The sequence below is a fragment of the Leptodactylus fuscus genome, chromosome 1 (genome assembly GCF_031893055.1).
Source record: "Leptodactylus fuscus isolate aLepFus1 chromosome 1, aLepFus1.hap2, whole genome shotgun sequence".
Classification (NCBI taxonomy): domain Eukaryota; kingdom Metazoa; phylum Chordata; class Amphibia; order Anura; family Leptodactylidae; genus Leptodactylus; species Leptodactylus fuscus.
In genome coordinates this window covers 142,291,353-142,314,112 of record NC_134265.1, presented here as the reverse complement: position 1 = coordinate 142,314,112, position 22,760 = coordinate 142,291,353, and the positions used below count along the sequence as shown (strand labels likewise).

Here is a 22,760-nt window from a genome sequence, read left to right as displayed (position 1 = left end):
TAGGTCCTGCTTGCTTGGTATAAATTCTGCTTTGGGGCCACAAGCGGGAGGCTTCAAAAACACACATGCTCCATTCTCTGCCCTTTCAATAGTTTCTTTGTTGCTTCTTTTTCAGGTTCATAATAAGTAGAATTAAACTGATTATATGTGAAACACAAATAAGTGTCAATGGTTTATTTCAGTAGTGAATCCAGTTTATGTTTTTGTAGAGTTTGTGGAAAATAATGGAACCCATGGGAGGATTTAACTTGGCTATTGGTTTCCTTACGATTTGAGCTGTGGTATTCATAAATATCACCTTTTTATGTTTTTATAATGAAAAATAATAATAATTGCCACCTAAAGAAAACAAATGTCCATATTGCTAGATTTTTTTTTTTCAATCTTGAAGTTTAACCCCTAGTGTACCACTACATATTCAGCATTCAAGAACATAAACATAACTTTGTCTCAGCATTTTACAGAAAAAGACATGGCACATATCTCAATATTATACGTTGATCTTTGATTCTCAACAAAATCTACAAAAAATGAACACCAGTTTTTTAGTATACATATTGATCAATATGTATAAACCCACTTCTCCTTACAGATAATGGTTCCCTACTAAAGATGAGCGAGTAATATTCGATCGAGTAGATATTCGATTGAATACTACGGTATTCTAAATACTCGTACTCGATCGAATACCACGCAGTAAATGCAGTAAAAATTCAATTTGCTTCCCACATTCCCTGGCGCTTTTTTTTTACACCAATAACTATGCAGGGGAGGTGGGACAGGAACTAGGACAACATAGGCATTGGGAAAAAAAATGTATACAGTCATTGGCTGGCTAAATCAGCAGCAGCAATAATAATAATAATCCTGGGACTTGGGCCTGTTAGATGCCCCCAGGCATGCTTCCCCTGCTGTCTCAGTTGCATTCCAGAGGTGTTGGCATCATTTCCTGAGGTGTCATTGTGGACTTGGCAACTCCAATTGGTCGAATTTTGGTTTCCCTGAAACGAGCATGTTTCTCCCATAGATGATAATGGGATTCGATATTCGGATGAATAGTCGAATATTGAGGTTCTACTCAAATCGAATTTCGATTATTTCACTACTCGCTCATCTCTAGTCCCTACTCTACTGGATGGGACGCTGCACAGCAACCACTGCTGCAACACAGCACTCACAGGGGGAGCAGCTCAGCAACACCCTTACTACTAGGCAAGGTCACCGGGCCACAGTACCCCAGTGGGACAACACCACAGCAATGGCAGATCACACTCAAAAAGTTCACCTTACCATATGGCCTCAGTCAAAGGTCTGAGAAATAGTCAAAGGGCTCCCTTATGCAGTCTACTGCTAATTAAAAACAGATGGACCAAATGGGAGGCGTTCTGGTGCAAAGGCAATACAAAATATCAGAATTGCTATGCACCAACATTTTCGGAAAAAAAAGACATGGACTGCACATTCCAGTATCTTACATTGATCTATTCTTCGCTGTAAAATCTATAAAACTGAATATGAGGTTCTTACTATACATATTGACCAAGGTGTATAAGCCCAGTAGTCACTTCACTGAGACATCTGTAAAGTACGAAAATAAATTTATTTTTTTTTTTTTTTATAAATTCTTTATTTATGAAAGCAAGGTCACATAAAAGAGGAAATAAAGGATATATGAATCCAAAACAAACACATAGCAAAACACGGGGGACCCGACCAAAAGCGGGGTCGCCCGACAAAATCAGAGGCCAAACCTCACCACAACCAACAATACGGGGGAGGAGGGGCCAACACAGAGTCAATACAAAAAATGAGGGAGAGTAAAAAAAAAAAAAGGGGGGGGGGGACAACAAAGCGGGAGAAAAACCGCCTGAGGAGGAGGGGGGGGGGGGACGAGAGGTAGACAAGGGGGGGGAAGGGGGGAGGGGAAAGAGAAACAGAGGGAAGTCAACAGAGAGGAGAAAGAAAAAGAAAAGAAGGGGAAGAGAAAAAGAGAGGGGGGTAGGGGGGGAGGAGTCCCGGGAAACACCCACTCCAAGACCTCACCCACTGCCCACAATGGACCTGTATTGGTCAGAGCCCTGGAAAAGGATCCAAGGAGTCCAAGCTCCAAGGAAGGCGTCATAGGCATCGCGCAAGGACGCCGTGAGATCCTCCATAGCTTGGAGGTCCTCCACCTTGCGAACCCAATGGCAAAGAGACGGGGGATGAGGGGACTTCCACAAGGCCGGGATGCAGGCCCTAGCTGCGTTAATCAGGTGCCTATAAGCTGACTTCCGGTAGGTCTTGCGGGCGACCCCAGACAAGTGAAGGAGGAAGCAGGCCGGGGAGTTAGGCAGGTCGATCTGAAAGATCTGGGAAGTCAAGCGATGAACACCATCCCAGAACTCCCTCAGAGCTGGGCAGCTCCAGAAAACATGGAGGAGCGTCCCCTCCTCTGAACCACACCGCCAGCAAAGAGGAGAGGCAGACGAGAAAAATTTATGTAGAAGGGAAGGGACATGGTACCACCTGGTAAGGATCTTGTAGCCCGCCTCTTGGTATTTGCAGGCCAATGAACTTTTGTGAGCGAGCTCCAAGATTCTAGAGCAGTCCGCATCCGAGAAGGAGAGGTTAAGATCCGCCTCCCACTTGGAGAGGAAAGAGGGTCTGTGGTTCGGAGGAGGGGAGACCAAAAGGGCATAAAACTCCGACAGGGAGTGGCGTTGAAGACCAGAGCCAACACAGGCTTTCTCAAAGACCGTAAGAGATCTATCAAAGGAGGACGAGTCGGCGAAGGAGGAGAGAAAATGGGTAAGCTGCAGGCCTCCCCAGGGCCCCAGAGAAGGGAGAGCCAAGTCCAATTGAATGTCACTCAGGGGGCGCCATTGACCATTGGCCCGGAAATGGAACACCCTCTGCACCCCAGCCCTCAACCATGATCGAAAAGGGCCTGGAGAAAGCCCCGGAGGGAAAGACGGAGAGCCCAAAACAGGAAGGAGGGGGGAAGGAGAGGGAGAAAGGCCGTCCTTGCGAAAGAGCAGTCGACACACCCGAAGGGTAGGTCCAATCGTGGGGTGAGAGGCGAGGGCAGGGACAGGGACCGAGTCAAGCCAGGGGAGCAGATGCAACGGGACATGGGAAAAGGAACCCTCCAAAGATATCCACTGCTTGAAGGGAGAGTGACGGCACCAGTCAAGGACCCTGTGCAAAAGGGCAGCCTCATAGTAGCGGCGAGGATCCGGAAGACCCAGGCCGCCCCGAGTCTTTGGGAGCGTCAGGATGGTACGCGCCAGCCTGGCACGCTTACCCTGCCAAAAAAAATAAATTTATTTTTTAGAGTCGAGAAAAACTGCTTGTTTGTAAGGTTGGTGTCTTATACCAATAGCATTTTTATGAACTTCAGTGTTTTGTGGTCTTTGGGGGGTTTTTTTACGTGCTTTTAAAAGATTGTTACAAAAAACATTGTGTAAAGGAGATGTAAGGCCCAGTACCACCAACTTCTTATGAGGGAAACGTATGTTTACTCTGCACTCACATACAGTACATTTATGTACTCAAAATACATACATGATATGTTTACAATACTTGAGGGCAATGAGTCTTGACATTATACCGTAGGAGGAGCCCATGAAAATGTTTTCTACTTCCAGAAAAACTGGGTTCACATTTTTAACTTAGAATAAAAATGTATAGAAGTGGGCAAAGATTTTCATATTTTCATATGTTTTCCTTCTGGGGAACACCTACCTAGATGCAAGGAATCTCAGTATTCTAGAGAACTTTGGTTGGCAAGTCAAGAAAAGAGCAATTGTCATAATAGAAAAATTATCTACTTTTTGGCACTGTAATATCATAAAATGTATTCCAAATACAACAACTTTAACAAGACTTTCAGAGCTCTAGATATATATTTTTTTCACAAATTTACAAGTGTATTAAATGGGTTTTCCTACAAAACATATTTTTGTTAACTAAGTTCAGAATGGGGTCCAAAAATATAAAAAGTCATACTCTCCTAATTCCTCACTGATCCCCTGCTAGTCCTATTCTAATGCTTCCCAATACCCAGTCGCTCTGCTGCAGCTATGACATCTTAACATAAAAACATGTGACTGCTGCAACATTTCACTGGCTACAGTGGGTCAGTGACCCACTAAATCTAAAAATATAATAGCAGCACATTTTATATAAAGCTTTCATGTTTAGTTTTTCATCCATGGGCCGGAAACACCGTGGTTTTTCCCGCAGCGCTTTAGTGCTGTGGATCGTCCAGTGGGGCCTTAGCCTTAGACTAAGGCCCCACGTTGTGGAAATTTTTTGAGCCAAAGCCAAGAATGGCTACAAAAGGAATGGGAAATATATGCAAAGTTGTTATACTTCTACCTTCTGCTCAATCCATTCCTGGCTTTGGTTCAAAAAAACCACAACAAAAACTTCAACAAAAAAAAGCAGTGTTTCTGTTTGCCTCAACCTTAACGTGTTTTAACTGTATAGTCTCATATGTATATCAACTCAAGAACATTAACATCACTCTAATCTATTAAAAGCAAAAGAAAATCACTTTTTACAGCAAATTTAAAAGCATGTTAGAAGGGTTCTACAGCAAAAGGGATTATTAATGATATACTGCACAATAGTGTACTCTCATCTCACTGTCCACTGATGTAGCCTAGCTGGAGCAGTGACCCACTACAGGCAATGATAGGTTGTAGCAGTCACATGTCCCTGTGTCAAGAAGTCATCACTGTAGCAAAAAAGAAAAAAGTATGTTTTAAATAAACCTTCTATGTTTAGTTGTCTTACAACATAGTGCTAAGTACTTTCTTTTTTCACTTTTTCACTTATTTTAACGTATTAGTTCTTTTTGCTTTGTTGTGCCTACACCCTCTCTGCTAAAACTATAGTTTGGGTGGTGATGGTATTTGTCAAGCTTATATTTAGAGCTTCTACTGCATGATTTTTTCAGACTGAACAAGTTTTATAACCTTAACAACAAATGATGTAATAAATTAGAAATGTTGCTGAAGTCTGTTTGCTGCTGCCTGGGCAAACCTCTACATGTTACGTAAAGGAAGAGCTGCTGAAAGACACTTGTGCTATCTTTCTATCTAATTTAGTTATTCTTCATTTTATGTATAAATTAACATGCAAAAAGAGAAATACTGTAGGTGTATACCTCTGAGCAATTGATAATGGCATTTTATATTTCACTTCACATCTGGTGTATGTTTGCTATTTTTTCATATGCAAAAATGTCACTATTTCTATTGGCTATGCTTCAACTTAACAAGTGTCTCAAGCTATATTGGAATGGTAAATCTGTTTACTGTCACATTTGCCCTATATAATGTCATAGGCATTAGCTATCTTCCTCATTTCCATAGACCTTGAATAGTGCTACAAAACTATTGCACCATTCAAATGCCTTTGGAACAGCAGACCTAAAATCTCTGTTCTGGTGATGGTGGAGGATTCCAGCAGTCATGCCCCCAACAGTCATACAATTTTCACCTATCCTATTCGGCATTGGAAAACTCCTTTAAAGATTTATCTGTCCTTTCAGGCTAAGAAAATATAATGGACTGGTGGGTAGCTAGACATAGTAATAGAGGAGGCAAATACAGCAATTAGACTTGGTGCTTGAGGTGGTGCCATGGTTGATCTGAAACGTAAGACACATTTAGGCAGCAGCTTTATAAAGAAATCCACAACTTTGGAATCCCTCTATTAACCAGTTTCTTCAAAGGACAGCTTTCCTTTTGAATATGTAGGTTGACCAGATCAGATAATATTGTAAGCTTCATTTACAAAAGGCTACACATAACTTTTAATACACCAGGGTAATATATCAGGAAAAAACATATTTCTCCCAAATTGTTATAACCTGGGTTTAATAGATTATGGTAAAAACCTGGTTGACTACTTCAGCAAGCAGTTTATTTCCGTGTGTTATTACAAGCCATTAGACGGTTAAGCACCACATGCAATATTAAAATTATTTGCACTCTATAAATACAGTCATATATATACACAGTATATATATATATATATATATATATATATATATATATATATATATACAGTGTGTATGTATATATATATATATATTTATACATACATATCATTTTTTCCTGTGATGTGCTAAAAAAATTAACTGCAAGTTTTCTTTCTAAGAAAAAAAAACTTTGAAGTATTTTTTCAATTACAGTATATACTGACGGTTGCTTTAGCTTCAAATATGTACTAATATTTTTCTTTCCATGAATATGACGCACTATGGTCAAAGATGTGGTAATGCTTAGATGTGCAGTTTTAAAATATATTACAGGTTAAGCCAGGAAATTCTCAAACTTTGATACAGTTACATATGGAAATCTGAAAAACTGCAGTCCACTTCAAATCTATTGCCATCCCTCAAGAATCTTGACAAAAAAGACTTATAAAGTATTAAAAAAAATGCTTACCTGTTATAGTTGGAATCCTTTCTGATTGAGTATTGGTGTATTATTTTAAAAACCTAAACCTATGAAATTATATCCACCCCTGAGGAATTTTTGAAATAAAACAAAAGAAACAAGCATCTTTGGGCCTACAAAATTCTTTGTTTTTATTCCTTTTAGTCTCGGGGAACTCCACTGTTTGCTATGATTATGTCTTGTTTCCTTGGGATATAAATACAAGACTTCTTTCACCGAAAATTGCTTTGTCAGCCATCAATCTGTCAATGCAAATGAGACAGAAGTTGTGATACTGTTTATGATCATGGAATTGCTATAAAACTAGTACTTAGTCGAAATTAGCCTGATCCCAAGCAAGTCAAAGCTAAAAACAGCTCAAAAGGATGGAATAGTTGAAAAACTGCCAAGAAGTATATGCATGAGTGTATTGCACCCACATGGTGTTCAGTGAGGAGGATATTAAGAGAGTGTGGGGAATCGCTCAGGTAGATGCTCGGTAGCCGTGCAGGAAACAGGGACACAGACACTGGGTTGCACACAAGTTCAGGCTTTATTCACTTGTAGTGCATTAATTGCCTTTGCAAAGGCACAAATAAACAAAACAAAACCTTATCGGCTCAGTTAGCCTTTTTGGTGGCATAGAGTGTACACAATGAACCCCAACTGTTACTTGCTGAGCCACTCTTCTACTTGTAACTTCATGATAGAACCTGTGTGTCTATGCTTTCTTTTGAGTTCTAGATAAATTGGGGCAACTGCATTTTAAGTTTATGCCCCATTCTGTTGCTTCAGGCCACAAGCAGAGATTTTTTTTGTGCCCCTCTCTGCCAATTCAGCCCTGCCACCCCCAGTAGTCATTCTTTCACCCCTTTCTTTCAATTGTGACTTTCCCCAGTGACTTCGTCAGCCAATGACTTTTTGCTATTTTTTTTTTTATGCCTACGTTTTCCTCTTTCCTGTCCCACCTCCCCTGCACAGTTATTGGTGCAAAAAAAAGTGCTAGGGAAGGTGGGAGGAGTTACGAATTTTTACTGCGTTTACCACTTGGTATTCGTTCTAAATCAAATATGTCGAATAGCCTGATATTTGATCGAATAATAATACATCACATCACATTACATATCACATTTGGTAAAAAAAAAAAAAGTCTACATGCAAAGGGAAGCACCTGATGCTACTGCCAATTGGATCATTAAAGGGGTCTTCCTGGACTATGATATTGATATCTTATACTTGGGCTAGGTTCACATCTGCGTTCAGGTTTCCCACGCGGACCTCCCTGAATGGAAACCTAATCCTCATAAAAAAGCAGTTACCTTAGGAAACCCATGGACCCCATGGACTATAATGGGGTCAGTGTGGTTTCCGCACAAAAAAATGTGGAGAGAAAAGTGCTGCTTGCAGTGCTCTTCTCTCCACATTTTTCATGTGGAAAGGGGAATGGAATCCCTGAATGCAGGTGTGAACTGAGCCTTAGCCTAGGACATCAATATCAGATTAGTGGGGATCCATCACCCACACCCTTGATAATCTTTTTTTTTTTTTTTTAAGAGGTCACATCATTTGGTGCTGTAGCCGTTGCACTGCTTACATATAAAAATACCATAGTATAGTAGCTACATGACCATGTGACTAGTGAACATAGTGCCTCTGGCCTGAGAGAGAATTCTCATTGGCCGTTGGAGTGCCAGGTATTGGATTCCCACTAATTTACTATTGATGACCTATCCTAAGGATAAATAATCAATATCATGGTCCTGGAAAGCCCCTTTAATCCTTTAATGATGCAGGGTAGTTTTGATGTTAATGCTCGGCAACTTTTATATCTACCAAAATTCATAACTTTATTTTTCTTTCAACATAGCTATGTAAGGACTTATGATGAGTTTTACTTTAATTTGGCACCATTTCGGGGTACAAATAATGTTTTGATTAGGTTATTTAGGGGTCCATGTGAAAAACTACAATCCACTCATTATTTTTTGCATTTTGTTATTACAGTGTTCACTCTGCACCCTTTGTCCAGTGTATCAGAACGAATATAGCAATACCATATTTGTACAATACCATATTAACCTTTGTTTTATTATGTGTTACTGTTTTTACTGTTTTTTTATGGCATTCACCATACAGGATAGATAACACTACTTTACTACTTTTGCATAGTGTGGACTTATATGCTCATGGTAATACCTAAGAATAAAGAACTCCCTATGTTGGTGGCAAGTGAAAAGGAACCTTCAGAAGGGTGTGTTATGGAGACCCCAATTAACTCATAATTCCTACAGACACCAGTTCAATTATCCTATCTAAAGTAGTGTCTAAATTCTACTGTCTTCAAGAAATTGCCCTTCCCTCCTTTTGCCAAAGTTGAACTTTGAGAATATCTGATCATCCATAAATTAGATTCCATTGCTAACAATAAATTGTCTTTCACCACAAGGTGCTATCCGCTGCAGCCCAACCCTAATAGTTTTTTCCTGTTACTCCTCCTGTTGATGCCACTGTGAAGGTGTGGGGGAAAGATAATTAATCTTACCAGTAATTGGATTTCCCTTCAACCTTCTCAGCAGCACCAGGGTCCACCCATTGTTGGTTTATTATTTCACCGTTTTTCACTGTGATGTTGTGTGTTTGCATTCTAAAGTCACCTGATCCTCTGAAATTACTGAAGGCAAGTAGAGGAAGGGCCTTCTAAAATCATGGATTCCTGTTGTTTCCTGTCCCTGGGGTGTGGATATTCTCCTATCAGTGCTAAGGCTAAAGGGGGATCCAATTACCACGCAGATTAATTATCATCTTTTACGCTAGGTTCACACCTGTGCTGGAGTTTCCATTCTTCGGATCCGTGGACCCCATAGATTATATTTTTTATGCAGAATAGGGGACGTAATCCTCGAACGGTCACCAAATGCAGGTGTGCCCGTAATGTTATACATTGTTTTATACTTTTAAACTTTTTTTTTAATTTTCTTGTTCCACAAGGGGATAAGATCTCTAAATCCTCAGTGCAATGTACTGCAATACATTGCAATAGGAAATGTGCTGTATTGAAAGGCAGCCAGAATGCCATTGATTGTCATTGTCACCCAGATCTCATGATCGCTATTGATCATGGAATCTAAGGGGTTTTTGGCGCAAAGTGGGAAAGGGTTAATGCTTTGCAACTACTTCACTACTAAGGCTCTAGATAATAAATGGTATCATGAATTTCTAACTACTAACACATTATACTGTAACTAAAATCTTTTGAAATGTGAAAAGGTTCTGACCTTTCAGTAACAATACCTCATGGTTTTCAAGACCAGAAAATCAGTATGCGCCCAAAGATTCCAATAGCTGTTAAGGTTCTATAAAACCAAAACTTGTATGAAGCTGTAAGTGCATGAGGCCTGTATTTCTGTTGTTAGTTGTATTCTAGAAGTTTTATAGAAACTGTCCTCAATTATATTTATTTCTTGTCTTTTAGGATTTTTTACATATGTTATTGGAAACTGTTCCTGAACATTTGAAGTAAGTAATACTACTACTGTATAGTCAATTGTGATGTGATACACATTATAGCCTAAAATCATACCTACAGCATATGAGCTTGTTGGGCATCCCTTTCCAAAATCATGAGCGCTAATGTGCTGTTGGGCCTCCTTTTAACAGACTCCAGTCTTCTGGGAAGGTTTCCCACAAGGTTCTGGAGTGTGTCTGAAGGAATTTGTGCCCATTCAGTCAAAAGAGCATTTGCAAGCTCAGACTGTGATGTTGGATGAGAAGATCTGACTCGTGATCAGCATTCCAGTTCATCCCAAAGGTGTTCAATGGGGTGAGGTCAGAACTCTGTGCAAGTTGGATGCACAGTCATGAGTGTAAAACTTCCCCTTCAGGCAAGCATAAAGGGCATTAACAATATGCCAGCAGGTGCAATATTTCTAATGTTTTTAGTAATTCTTCCATCAAATATTTGCTACATTTCAAGCATCAGTTCTTGTGCTAATGTTACTTCCCGAAGCAGTTTAGAACATTGTGAGTAATACAGCAGACCACAGGGAATTTTTTTTTTACAGTCAAGATCTACTTTGCGGATTTGTCAGGTCTATTGCTTTATGACTGAGCAGTTGTTACTCCTGGGTACTTCCAAAAATAGCACTTACAGATAAGGCAGATTTAGTAAATTAAATGTGGTAAAGGTGGTGTCCTATGATAATCACTGAGCTCTTTATTATGACCTGTACTACTACTACTACAGATGTTTATCTATCTAGGTTACAAGTTGTATACACCTGTTACCAATGGGTGTGACACAAACACCTGAGCACACTAGTTATGGAGGAGGGCATGTCTATGTACTCTTACCCCTTTGTCACATCTACGTTTGGTAATCTGTTCGGGAGTGTCCACATGGAGACCCCCGAAAGAAATGCCAAACGCACTGTCTGCATGACTCATGCCGAATTCTTGCGGCAAGCACACGGACCCCATTATAGTCTATGGGGTCCGTGTACTTTCAATGCACACCGTTTGCCAATGCATTTGGCATTCCCTTTGGAAGGGTCCCAATGCGGACTCCCCGAACGGATTTCCGACACTAAGATGAATTTGTATCTAGTATGTGTCATCTGAATGTTAACAACGTTATTTTTTTTATCTCATCTAAAATGATATGACCATTGTATTTTCAGAGTAGTAAATGCAAAACTTTGAGCAGTTTTGGATAAATGTTAGACTGACAGAAATAAACATACAGGGGTGTTGTAAAATAAGTCAACTAAACACCACACACTATTGGGCAGACGCCAAAAGGCTCACTATAAAAGAGAATTGAAAAGGACATGTCCACATTTGCAATTTTTGCATCTTTCATTGAGTTAAGCTTCACTATAAAATGCTGTCTGTTTATACTTGCTATGGTTTCAAACACTAACCTTCAAAGCCAAGGATAGTCTTACAGTTATGGCCAAGTACTTTTCAGGAACAGATGTGCAAGCTAAATACTACACAGTATACATATTTCCATATGAGGCCTAAAGAAACCTTTCTAGCAACTTTAAATGTTTGCATTAAGAAATTCACATATCTTAAAAGTCTCATTACAAAAAAAATCATCTTAGAAAATCAGTGTTTAATAATGTTAGCTTGATAAAAATCCAAATAAAAAGTTAATTTCCATTTCTCAAAATGTCTAAAAGCAATTTTGAGTGGGTTTTTGCTTGGCATTGCTCTTTGCTTTCTCTCAGGAAGATGATGTCTTACAGATGTGCACCACTGTCTTGCTCTTTCATGACCGGATGCGGCAAGAGAAACAGTTGACATGAGTTGTTAATTTTATGACTGCAGCTGAAAATAAAAGTTCTCTTAATTTCCAGTGGGATTGAATACATGAAATATGTTCTTCAAAGAGCCAATTTAGTCACTGTGCTGACAGATTTTGGTAGCACTTGTTGGGCTGCAGCAATTCCAACCAAAACTAAAAATAAAATTTTTAGTCAAACAGGTATCCCTGTTTTTAACTGGAATTAACCATAGTTAGTATTGCCCTATTTAACCTTTAAGGTGCTTGTTCAGATGTCTTTAGACAAGGCAATTACCTGTAATAGTTGCACAAAAAATTGGTCATAATGAACAATCGTACTAATACACATCTGCACTTGTTCAATCACGGGAGGGTTGGCTGACAATGATTTCTTGTGAATGCTAATTCAGCTGGTCATTGGCTCATCTAAATGGACCCAAACACATAAAGATTTTTTGTTTGTAGAAAATTAGTTTCTAAGTTTTAACAAATTTTGTTATCACTAATTGTGTGACAAGTTAATTTTAACCTTAAGATCTAAATTATGTATCTGTATGCCTACCTATTATGTTGGTATTATACTCTTTATGGCCAGGGTCCCATGGGCCGGAAACGCCGTGATTTGCTCGCAGCGGAAACTCTGCAGGAAAAATCGCAGCATTTTACAGTACTGCAAAGTAGATGGGATTCATGCGAATCCTATCCTAACTTTGCAGAAAAAATCACAGGACAAACACGCTGCAATTTCCGAAACCGTTGCAATTTTGAAAATCGCAGCATGTCAATTATAGCTACAGAAACGCCAGTGGCTTTCCCGTAGATATAATGGTAAGAGAAAGTCCGCAGAGGAAAACTCTGTGACCTCTTTCTTCAAAGCGCTGCAGTGTCCACGCTGCATTTCTGGCCCGTTGGCTATACAACACCCTAGCTACAGGATAGGGAATAAGTATCTGACCACCGGGAATCCCACCACTAGGACACCAATCATTCACGAGAATAGGGGTCTTGTGTCCTCCCATTTGAATGGAGCAGTGGTCAAACTTGTCTACTGCTACCAAGGGCACTTCTATGAGACTACTAAAAGTTTGTGGGACAGTTCTTTTAGGTTTTCTAATTTTATTTTAAATTTTATTCAGACATAAATATTTGTAGCAGAAACATTTATTTATTGCATTAATGCGTCTTCGGGTCCCGTCCTCCTCCGGCGCTTGCTCGCGGACACTGATAAAAAAAAAATAGCCCGGGCGCATGCGCAGTAGCGCGCGGCCTCTACTACAGCTACTGTGCATGCGCCCGGGCTATTTTTTTTTATCAGTGTCCGCGAGCAAACGCCGGAGGAGGACGGGACCCGAAGACGTCAGAGGAAGAAGAGGCGGGGAAGAAGATGAAGACACACCCTGAATGCCCGCCCAGGATGCACGTTCCGTAAGTAGAGCACATTCTTTTTTAAGTTATTATTTTAAAACGGGGGGGGGGGGTAGTTTAATTTAACATTTACAGTGCCTGAATAGCCTTTTTAAAGGCTATGCACGCATATGTGGGGCTCTATCTGCAGGATTTTGCTGATAGAGCCCCTTTAATCATATTGATCTCTGATAAATCTGAAATAGGTGTAATTGTACTTTTTTCTTTCAAATGTTTCCTTACTATCCTTTTTAATGTTGGGTTTTTGAAAGAATTATTTTGTTTTTAATTTTGTATTGAGTTTTAGGAGGGCACCTATCCTTAAAGTCTGCTTTATTGTACCAAATTCTCATGTTAATGTGATTTGAGAGTTAGTGCTCAGCCTGTTCTTTATTCTTGTACCACTTTAAAATTGTTGACAAGGTCAATCACACTGGAGGTTAGGTGAAAAGGGGAAATAAACTATATTGGGAGAAAGGTCAGAGGCCGTAACAGGATACAGGCAAACATTTTAAGAGTCAAGCCAAGTGTTAGGGCTACAATTAGAAACAATAACAACACAGTCTGTGTGTTACCAGAAGTCAAGTAGTACAGTTGCCAAGGAAATTTAGGCCTGCAACGATAACTCATAGAAGTGGTATATCATAAGTTGGCACCTGAGTAAACTACAGTAGTTCATATATGTATGTGTAATACTTATTTGTGGATTCCTACTAATTCTGCATAGTCTTTTAATCAGCATACCATGTTCTCTATTAAAGAAAAAAAAAAGACAAAAGGTTTAATGTACACATTACATAGGATATATTGAATACTGTAGAGTCATATTAGCCACCACTGGAATATTTATTAAAAGTAATACATTACTCTTCAATGAATCTATGACTATAATTATTAGTGTCATTTATAGTAGCAAAAACATGTATTTAGAAATAAAAGGCCATAGTTTCATTTTTGAAATGTGATCTAACAATTAGTAGTAAACTGTGTCATCTGCTAAAATAGAATACTTTATCCTTTTATACACTGAACTCCTGGTTCTCATTTTGTCAGCCTCGGCTTTAATACTATTATATTTACACTCTATGCTCTGTAACCACTTACCAAGACCCATGATTGGCTAGAGCCATTTTCCGATATTATGTTGCCAAGCTATGTGTAGTCTGTTGCCAGCTTTAGGAATTTGTGGTTTAAATTTCACTGCTAGCTCTTTGTGGAAATTCTATTTCCATAATATTCAGACATTGAATGAATGATCATTTCCTGAAACAGAGAGAATGTTCCTGATTTAGTGGAAAAAAACCCAAAACATTTAACTTGTTTTTTGATCATATTGTGATAGTAAATGCATGTTGTTTACGGCGTAACTCAAAGACTTCCTAAGATGTCTCGGATGAGTGTTGAAACCCCAGTTCTAACAGTTATAATAAAGTATTACTTTGAGCACAATGCAAATGATAGGCAAAATTACGTTTGTAAAGGAACGTTCACACTACCATCGTGTCCGACAGCTAGTGTCTGCTGCTAATGTCCGTTCAAAATCTTGTGTGGACATTAGCAGCGGACACTAGCTGTGTCCGTGACATTTTGCATTGATTTAAATGGACATCGGGTGCGTTCTTTTACTGTCCATGGGTGTCCTTAACTGTCCGTTCCCAAAGATGTCCGACTTTTCAAGCGGACAGCAAAAACCTACATGTTGCAAAAGAGGCTTATTTGTATATACACGTAAACAATTCCACAGTTCCCAGGTTCTTATCTTTATGACTGTCTAAGTTCAGTGATTTCTGTAAGATGACATGAACCCATGTGAAAGATTCATTCCATTCTCCAGAGTGTTAAATAGGGTCATGCTCTTGTACTCATAAATCTGTCTCTGTTTCCTTGATTTAAAATTCCCTCTTAAAATCAAAATTTTCATGTCATTGGTGATATGATCTTCATTGCACAAATGTTTTGACACAGGAAGGTCCAGTCTTTGTTCTCTAATCATATGGCGATGTGCGTTCATTCTCATTATGAGCTTCTGACCGGTCTCTCCAACATACAGATTTTCAATGGAACATTTGGCACATATTATTAAATACACTACATTAGGTGTGTTACAGGTGAATGTACCTGGGATTTTCTATTCCCCGTTAAAGTTTGGTATCTCTGTCCTGTCAGTGGTCAGTATGTGAGGGCAGGTTTTGCATCTTTTCTGTCCGCATGGAAATGTTCCTGTGTTAGTTGGAGGTGACAGTGAGCTGCTAGTAACCATATTCCTGAGGTTTGGTGGCTGTCTATAGCACAGGAGAGGGGGGTCTGGAAATATGGATTTTAGTCGGTTGTCTTTTTGCAGTAGTGGATGTAATTTGCGTGTGATTCCAGCGTCTACAGGTGGGGGTTATGTGATGACCAGGGGCACCCAGTTGTTTTCCTGTTTGGTATTGTATTTTAATAAAGCCGATCTTGGTATTCTCGTGGCCCTGGTGATTTGTTTATCAATTGTTCTTTGATGGTAACCCTGCCTCAAGAATGTGTTTTTGAGGCCTCCAAGATGTTTGTCTCTATCTGCAGGGTTTGAGCATATGTGATGGTATCTGATGGCCTGGCTGTAGACAATGGAGTTCTTTATGTGTTTCGGATGAAAGCTATCCCATCTTAGGTAGGTAGGGCGGTTAATTGGTTTCCGATACAGTGATGTCTCAATTTTGTTGTCCTGTAACTTGATGACTGTGTCTAGGAAATTTATTTCAGAGAAGGAGTAATTGAGCGTCAGGTTGATGTCAGGTTGAGCGTTAGTTCCAACCCACCACCTTCAGCCTCTTCTTCCGGCGGTGGCTTATAACTTCTAAGGCCTCGGGCCTTGGGCAGAGCAGACTGCACATACCCACAGGCCACGAGAAAATGGCCGCTTGCACAGTATTGTAAGCTGCACTTCCCAAAGCCTTAGAAGTTACAAGCCACTGCCGTAAGAAGAGGCTGGAGATGACGCTGCTGAAGAAGAGGAGGCGGCGCTGGAGAGAGTTCTCTCGTGGCATTGGGGATGCCCCCAGTGCTGTCTGAGCGCTGGGTCCGCCCCCAGTGCTGTGAGAGAGCTCATTAGCATACTGACAAGAACCGAGATTGTAGGCGAACGGCGGGGAGAAGACGACGAAAGGTAGGAGACGAATAGCCTTTCTTAAGGCTATTCCGACGTGGTACTTAGAAAAAATCATGTCTGAATGATAGGATCCCTTTCACAACTAGCTGTAGCTGCTCATGTGTCATGATTCTAAGTGCAAAATGCTGAGTTGTTTTTTTTTTCTCCTCTGCTCTTATAGAAATGTCTTGTCTGTTGAGGTCATCTACCAAATCTGGCTCAACCCTCCAGGGATGCCACAGGTGAATATTAAATATTTTCAATTTTATCATCTTTAACAGTAACAGGGGATGAATCAGAAAACTGTAAATATGTAAACTATACATATATATGAAGAGTCAGATGGAAGAACGATTAAGGTCCTAACATTTGTCAAATTGAGATGATGGTGCCCTGTAGTGTATGGTGGTTGAACTTATAGGCTGCCAGTTAAAAGTTGGAAAAGCAATCAAAATCCATGTTTATATTAGGCTTGCAAATATAGCGTAAGATGGAAAAGCGATCAGAGTCCTGCGACACAGAATGAAGGACTAATGAAGTACCGCACTTCCTACAATGGTCCTTGGACAACAAGTCCTGTTCTGGCAAAAAAAAAAAGAGCAGGAGAGCCTTAAGAAAACTACAAGAGGAAAAAAGTCAGCTGCATGCACAGGCACAAGCTTGGGGCGAAATACAATTCCTTTTTGCCCATTAGCAAAGCCAAATATACTGATTTGCAAGATTTGAAGAAATTCTGTGGTCAGGCTGCGCAGGACTTCTTCAGCAAACTTCCCTCTGGTGACAAGGTTAAGAACAGCAGTTTTGAGGATGAAGCCTAGAAACTTTAAAAACATCATTTTTGTATGTTTTGTGACAATATATAAAAGTTTCAACAATAAATTTTGATAAGAAGTAGAGTTATAAGTTTCCAAGTATTAAAACTGACTTTACTTAAAATTTATGTTTTTGAACCTTGACTGTTCTTCCATCTGACTCTTCATATTGTGAGAGAGTGAAGGGTGTGGTCTGGGAAGACAGATATATCCCAGCCAGGCTCCTAAAGGGTGTATGGTAAAGACCCACACCAGGGAGGTCAGCTGGGTAATCAAGGCCTGATAATAGTCTGTGTGTGAGGACTAGAAGTGTGGCACCACACTGACAGAGCTGACCTGTCCAGAACGGACCTCCAAAGCAGGTACTGTGCCATCCGTTGTTATTGCCAAGGTGGGAGACTGGTAGCCAGTCTCCTGTATAGTCATGGAAAAGTTTCCTTACTTTTAAGTTAGTTTCTCAGCCGAGAAGGGTTAACTGACTTTACTTAAAAAAAAAAATTTTGGGACCTTGATCGTTCTTCCATCTGACTCTTCATATGCATTTTCTTTTTTACTTTATGTATGCAGTTTATGTATCATAGTAAAAGTTTTAGAGGTATTGTACAAAAATCATTTTGCAGATATTTTCCCAAAGTCTGCCATAATCTATTATTCATTGTTTACTGGATAATTTAACTCGATCTGACATTTGACATACATGTAAAGCGGAAAGTAAAGAACCAAATCAAAGAAATATGTCAAAAATATTTTACTTGGTCATTTGTTTATAAGAAATAATGATCCAATATATCATGTCTGTGAATGGCAAAATTATGGGAACCTTTTCTTTCAGTATCTGGTATAACTCTGATTTGCTGCGATAGCTGCATATATTTATAGTAATTGTTGATTATCCTGTACATGAGCTTGGTGGAATATTAGCCCATTCACAAAATACAGCTTCAACTCTATTACTTGCTACAGGTCCTCACGCAAAATTTCTAGGAGGGAGTAGTTTCAAAGTTCCAAAATTTCAAATTCATTCTTCTTTAACCATTCTTTGGTAGAGTGACTTGTATGCTTGGAGTCATCTTGCTTCCATGACCCACATTCTCTTGAGATTCAGTTCACAGGTAGATGTCCTGGCATTTTACTTTTTAATTTGTTGATATAATGCAAAAATCATTGTTCCATCAAGGATGGCAAACCATCTTGTCATTAGACTTAGTACTATCTACATAAAGTACTGTAAAGATCAACTTTTCAGATTATTCCTTCCACTATTGCATGACATGATAAACTGTGATACACAATAGTGTTTTCACCATAGTTACCTAGTATCTCATGCTGCAATGTATCACTTAGAATTGAGATACACACTTATTCTTAGGCTTATTTTCAGGCAGGTGTGACTGATGGGAACATTTGCCTTTTCAAATGCCTGTGATGTATTGTTTGTAAATCCTTCATGTTTTTAGTGAGTTGCAGGGCTGCAGAATACAAAAGCTGTGTTATATGTAAAAGACAGTGCTTATCCCTACTTGAGCTGAGTTATGTGTGGTATCTAAAGAACAATGAGGGTTTGCTGCCTCACTGATCAGTGTTGGATCAAGTTCACATTCCCAAGCTCCCACTCTCCCACCTACATATATTAGGCTGGAAACTTCTGCAATGTGATGAGAGGCTGGGTATTTTATACACATTGATTTGATGCTTTCCAAATATGGCCTTGGTTTTGCCCACTCCAGCATATACAGCAGTTAATGCTACTTCACGTACAGAAAGTGTTTCATGGCAGCCTATCAGTGTGTATATGGCATCAGGAACTTTGTACCTCTAGATTTCTGTACAGTTAACTAGGGAACCCATGTTAGGGTCAGTTCACATTTGCATATGTATTCCGTCCGGTTAGTGTCCGCATGGAGACCCCCCGGATGGAATACAATCGTAACTGCAAGCGCTGTGCAATTAAAGCACACAGACTCCATAGACTATAATGGGGTCCATGTGCTTGCCGTGCACTGCCCACACGTATCATTTGTGTGGATAGTGCGCGGTAAGCACACAGACCCCATTATAGTCTATGGGGTCAGTGTTCTTTAACTGCACAGCGCTTGCAGTTGCGTTGGTATTCCGTTCGGGGGGATCCTCATGCGGACTCCCCAGATGGAATCCAAACTCTAATGTGAACCAGGGGTTAGGATATATACCTAAAGGGAGTATACCATCTCCCCCAAGCATATTCAGCTGTCGCTATAGTATAGCTTTATTATATATTTTGTAGATTTGGAGAAAAACAACTTTCAGGCAATTGGTGTACTGGTGGTGGACCTTCAGCCCTGGGACCACTGCTCTTGTCACTCAGACCACTACCATCTCTATTTGGCTTTTCTGGATAGCATACCATATGTGTGAATATGCGGAATATGAGTATTTCTGACTATTTTATGATCTATATTTTGCATTATTCTGCCTATGCATTTTGCACTGGTTGTTTTCTTTCCTCTCTGAACTTGTGACTAGTTGTTATACACTGCAAAAAGTACAGGAAGAATTTTCTGTGTAAGTGATTCTCTCTTAACCATAAACAGCTCAAGGGCCATTCAGGACATATACAGAGAAGTACTGACCTACATTGATGTGAATTGGTTGTGTTAGAAAGGACTAGCATCAGACTAAGCCTGTATTTCTTCTCTTTATTTCCTGCACCCCTCCCCTCCCCGCTCCATAGACTTTTATAGACATGATTTATCCAAATCATGTTACCTGCAATCCATCTACAGATGGATAGAACAGTGATTTTCACAGTAAAAGTTGTTTTTTAGCTTGGAGACTAAAGCAAGAAAGCAGCTTCATAAGAGTAGAAATAGGTTTTTTTTCTCTAATAAGATACATTACAAAGTTTCTTTTAAAGCTATTAATTTATGCAAAGTTTGTTGAAACAACCGTGTCTAATTAATACCCAGAAGTATATTAAACCTGTTTGATCAACACAGGTACAGTAATAGATGTTTTTTACATTGACTGAGTCAGGTATAAAAAGGAATACATCTAGTGTGGAAAACAGAAAATTATATTACTATTATATTATACAGTCCTATGAAAAAGTTTGGGCACCCCTATTAATCTTAATCATTTTTAGTTCTAAATATTTTGGTATTTGCAACAGCCATTTCAGTTTGATATATCTAATAACTGATGGACACAGTAATATTTCAGGATTGAAATGAGGTTTATTGTACTAACAGAAAATGCGCAATATGCATTAAACCAAAATTTGACCGGTGCAAAAGTATGGGCACCTCAACAGAAAAGTGACATTAATATTTAGTACATCCTCCTTTTGCAAAGATAACAGCCTCTAGTCGCTTCCTGTAGCTTTTAATCAGTTCCTGGATCCTGGATAAAGGTATTTTGGACAAACAATTCAAGTTCAGTTAAGTTAGATGGTCGCCGAGCATGGACAGCCCGCTTCAAATCATCCCACAGATGTTCAATGATATTCAGGTCTGGGGACTGGGATGGCCATTCCAGAACATTGTAATTGTTCCTCTGCATGAATGCCTGAGGATTTGGAGCGGTGTTTTGGATCATTGTCTTGCTGAAATATCCATTCCCGGCGTAACTTCAACTTCGTCACTGATTCTTGAACATTATTCTCAAGAATCTGCTGATACTGAGTGGAATCCATGCGACCCTCAACTTTAACAAGATTCCTGATGCCGGCATTGGCCACACAGCCCCAAAGCATGATGGAACCTCCACCAAATTTTACAGTGGGTAGCATGTGTTTTTCTTGGAATGCTGTTTCTTTTTGGAGGCCATGCATAACGCCTTTTTTATAACCAAACAACTCAATTTTTGTTTCCAAAATGAAGCTGCCTTGTCCAAATGTGCTTTTTCATACCTCAGGCAACTCTATTTGTGGCGTACGTGCAGAAACGGCTTCTTTCTCATCACTCTCCCATACAGCTTCTATTTGTGCAAAGTGCGCTGTATAGTTGACCGATGCACAGTGACACCATCTGCAGCAAGATGATGCTGCAGCTCTTTGGAGGTGGTCTGTGGATTGTCCTTGACTGTTCTCACCATTCTTCTTCTCTGCCTTTCTGATATTTTTCTTGGCCTGCCACTTCTGGGCTTAACAAGAACTGTCCCTGTGGTCTTCCATTTCCTTACTATGTTCCTCACAGTGGAAACTGACAGGTTAAATCTCTGAGACAGCTTTTTGTATCCTTCCGCTGAACAACTATGTTGAACAATCTTTGTTTTCAGATCATTTGAGAGTTGTTTTGAGTAGCCCATGATGCCACTCTTCAGAGGAGATTCAAATAGTAGAACAACTTGCAATTGGCCACCTTAAATACCTTTTCTCATGATTGGATACACCTGGCTATGAAGTTCAAAGCTCACTGAGGTTACAAAACCAATTTTGTGCTTCAGTAAGTCAGTAAAAAGTAGTTAGGAGTATTCAAATCAATAAAATGATAAGGGTGCCCTTACTTTTGCACCGGTCAAATTTTGGTTTAATGCATATTGCGCATTTTCTGTTAGTACAATAAACCTCATTTCAATCCTGAAATATTACTGTGTCCATCAGTTATTAGATATATCAAACTGAAATGGCTGTTGCAAACACCAAAATATTTAGAACTAAAAATGATTAAGATTAATAGGGGTGCCCAAACTTTTTCATAGGACTGTATATATTATATTATTATTAGAAGTTGACATACCTTTGTTCCCATATTCATGGCCGTATCTCTCTACACAAAGAGATAATCAATAATTAGTGACACCTACAGTATATGTGATGGAAATGTCATTAAGAAGCCATTCCAAATTTTGCTATGAAGACCCCTTGCCTGTATGCATTTTCCTTCTTCTGTGGCATTATTCCAATGCCATTGTGTTATTTTATGCATTATCAGAAAGAGGAAAAATATGCACCCCTACAGGGTGCACAGCCTCTGTGTGGAGGGCCGCATCTGCCATGAGGTGAGATGAGTCCCCGAGGGGGCAGTACTGACAGTATTAAAGGGTTATTCCCATCTCAAGGATCCTATGTATACTGGTAGCTTATGTAAATTGAAGACTTTTCCTAAATATATTGCTTTAAAAATACTGCTTTGTTTTCCTACAATGTGAACTTATTCCTCCCATTGTTCACGCAGCATTTCCATAATGCAGCACCTGTGTTATAGAACAAGTCACTCACTGTTCTCACTGTTATCTACAGCTCTGCCCAATCAGTTCAGCTAATTGCAGTTTGCTGATGAAGCCTTATCTGTTATCTCTCTATGTAAACAAACAGATAACCGAGTTCTCTACAAGCATATGCATATTATCTGATCTGCGTTTATATTAGACTAGTAGAATACCTGCAGCTTCGGTCGCAGAAAATATGTTAAATTATTGGTTATGCTAAAGTAAAATTTTCAGTGTCACACTGAAATTGATATTTTCAGAGCTACAGTAAATCTTTTTTTCCACTTTAAATTTTTATTATTTTGTCATTTTACTAATTTGTCGTAACATTGATGTGAACAACTTTTTTTTTCGTTTCCACATTTTTATTGATTTTATATATTCAATACATACATATTATGTAGTATAAACTAGTACAACTATTTTTTTAACAATTTTTTTAATCAAAAATTAAAGGGGTTGTCCCATCACAAGGATCCTATCTATACTGCTTGTTAATGTGAATGTAAGAC

The 22,760-nt window shown here is 39.3% G+C and overlaps 1 protein-coding gene across 1 annotated transcript in view; it reads left to right on the top strand.

Annotated features, from left to right (window-relative positions):
* Window positions 1–22,760, top strand: part of AOPEP (aminopeptidase O (putative)) — a 321,287-nt gene that overhangs the window by 167,971 nt on the left and 130,556 nt on the right. Inside the window, exons 10-11 of the mRNA XM_075277719.1 lie at window positions 9,907–9,950; window positions 16,431–16,491. Of these exons, the coding sequence (XP_075133820.1) occupies window positions 9,907–9,950; window positions 16,431–16,491 (105 nt within the window). The remainder of the gene's footprint in view (window positions 1–9,906; window positions 9,951–16,430; window positions 16,492–22,760) is intronic.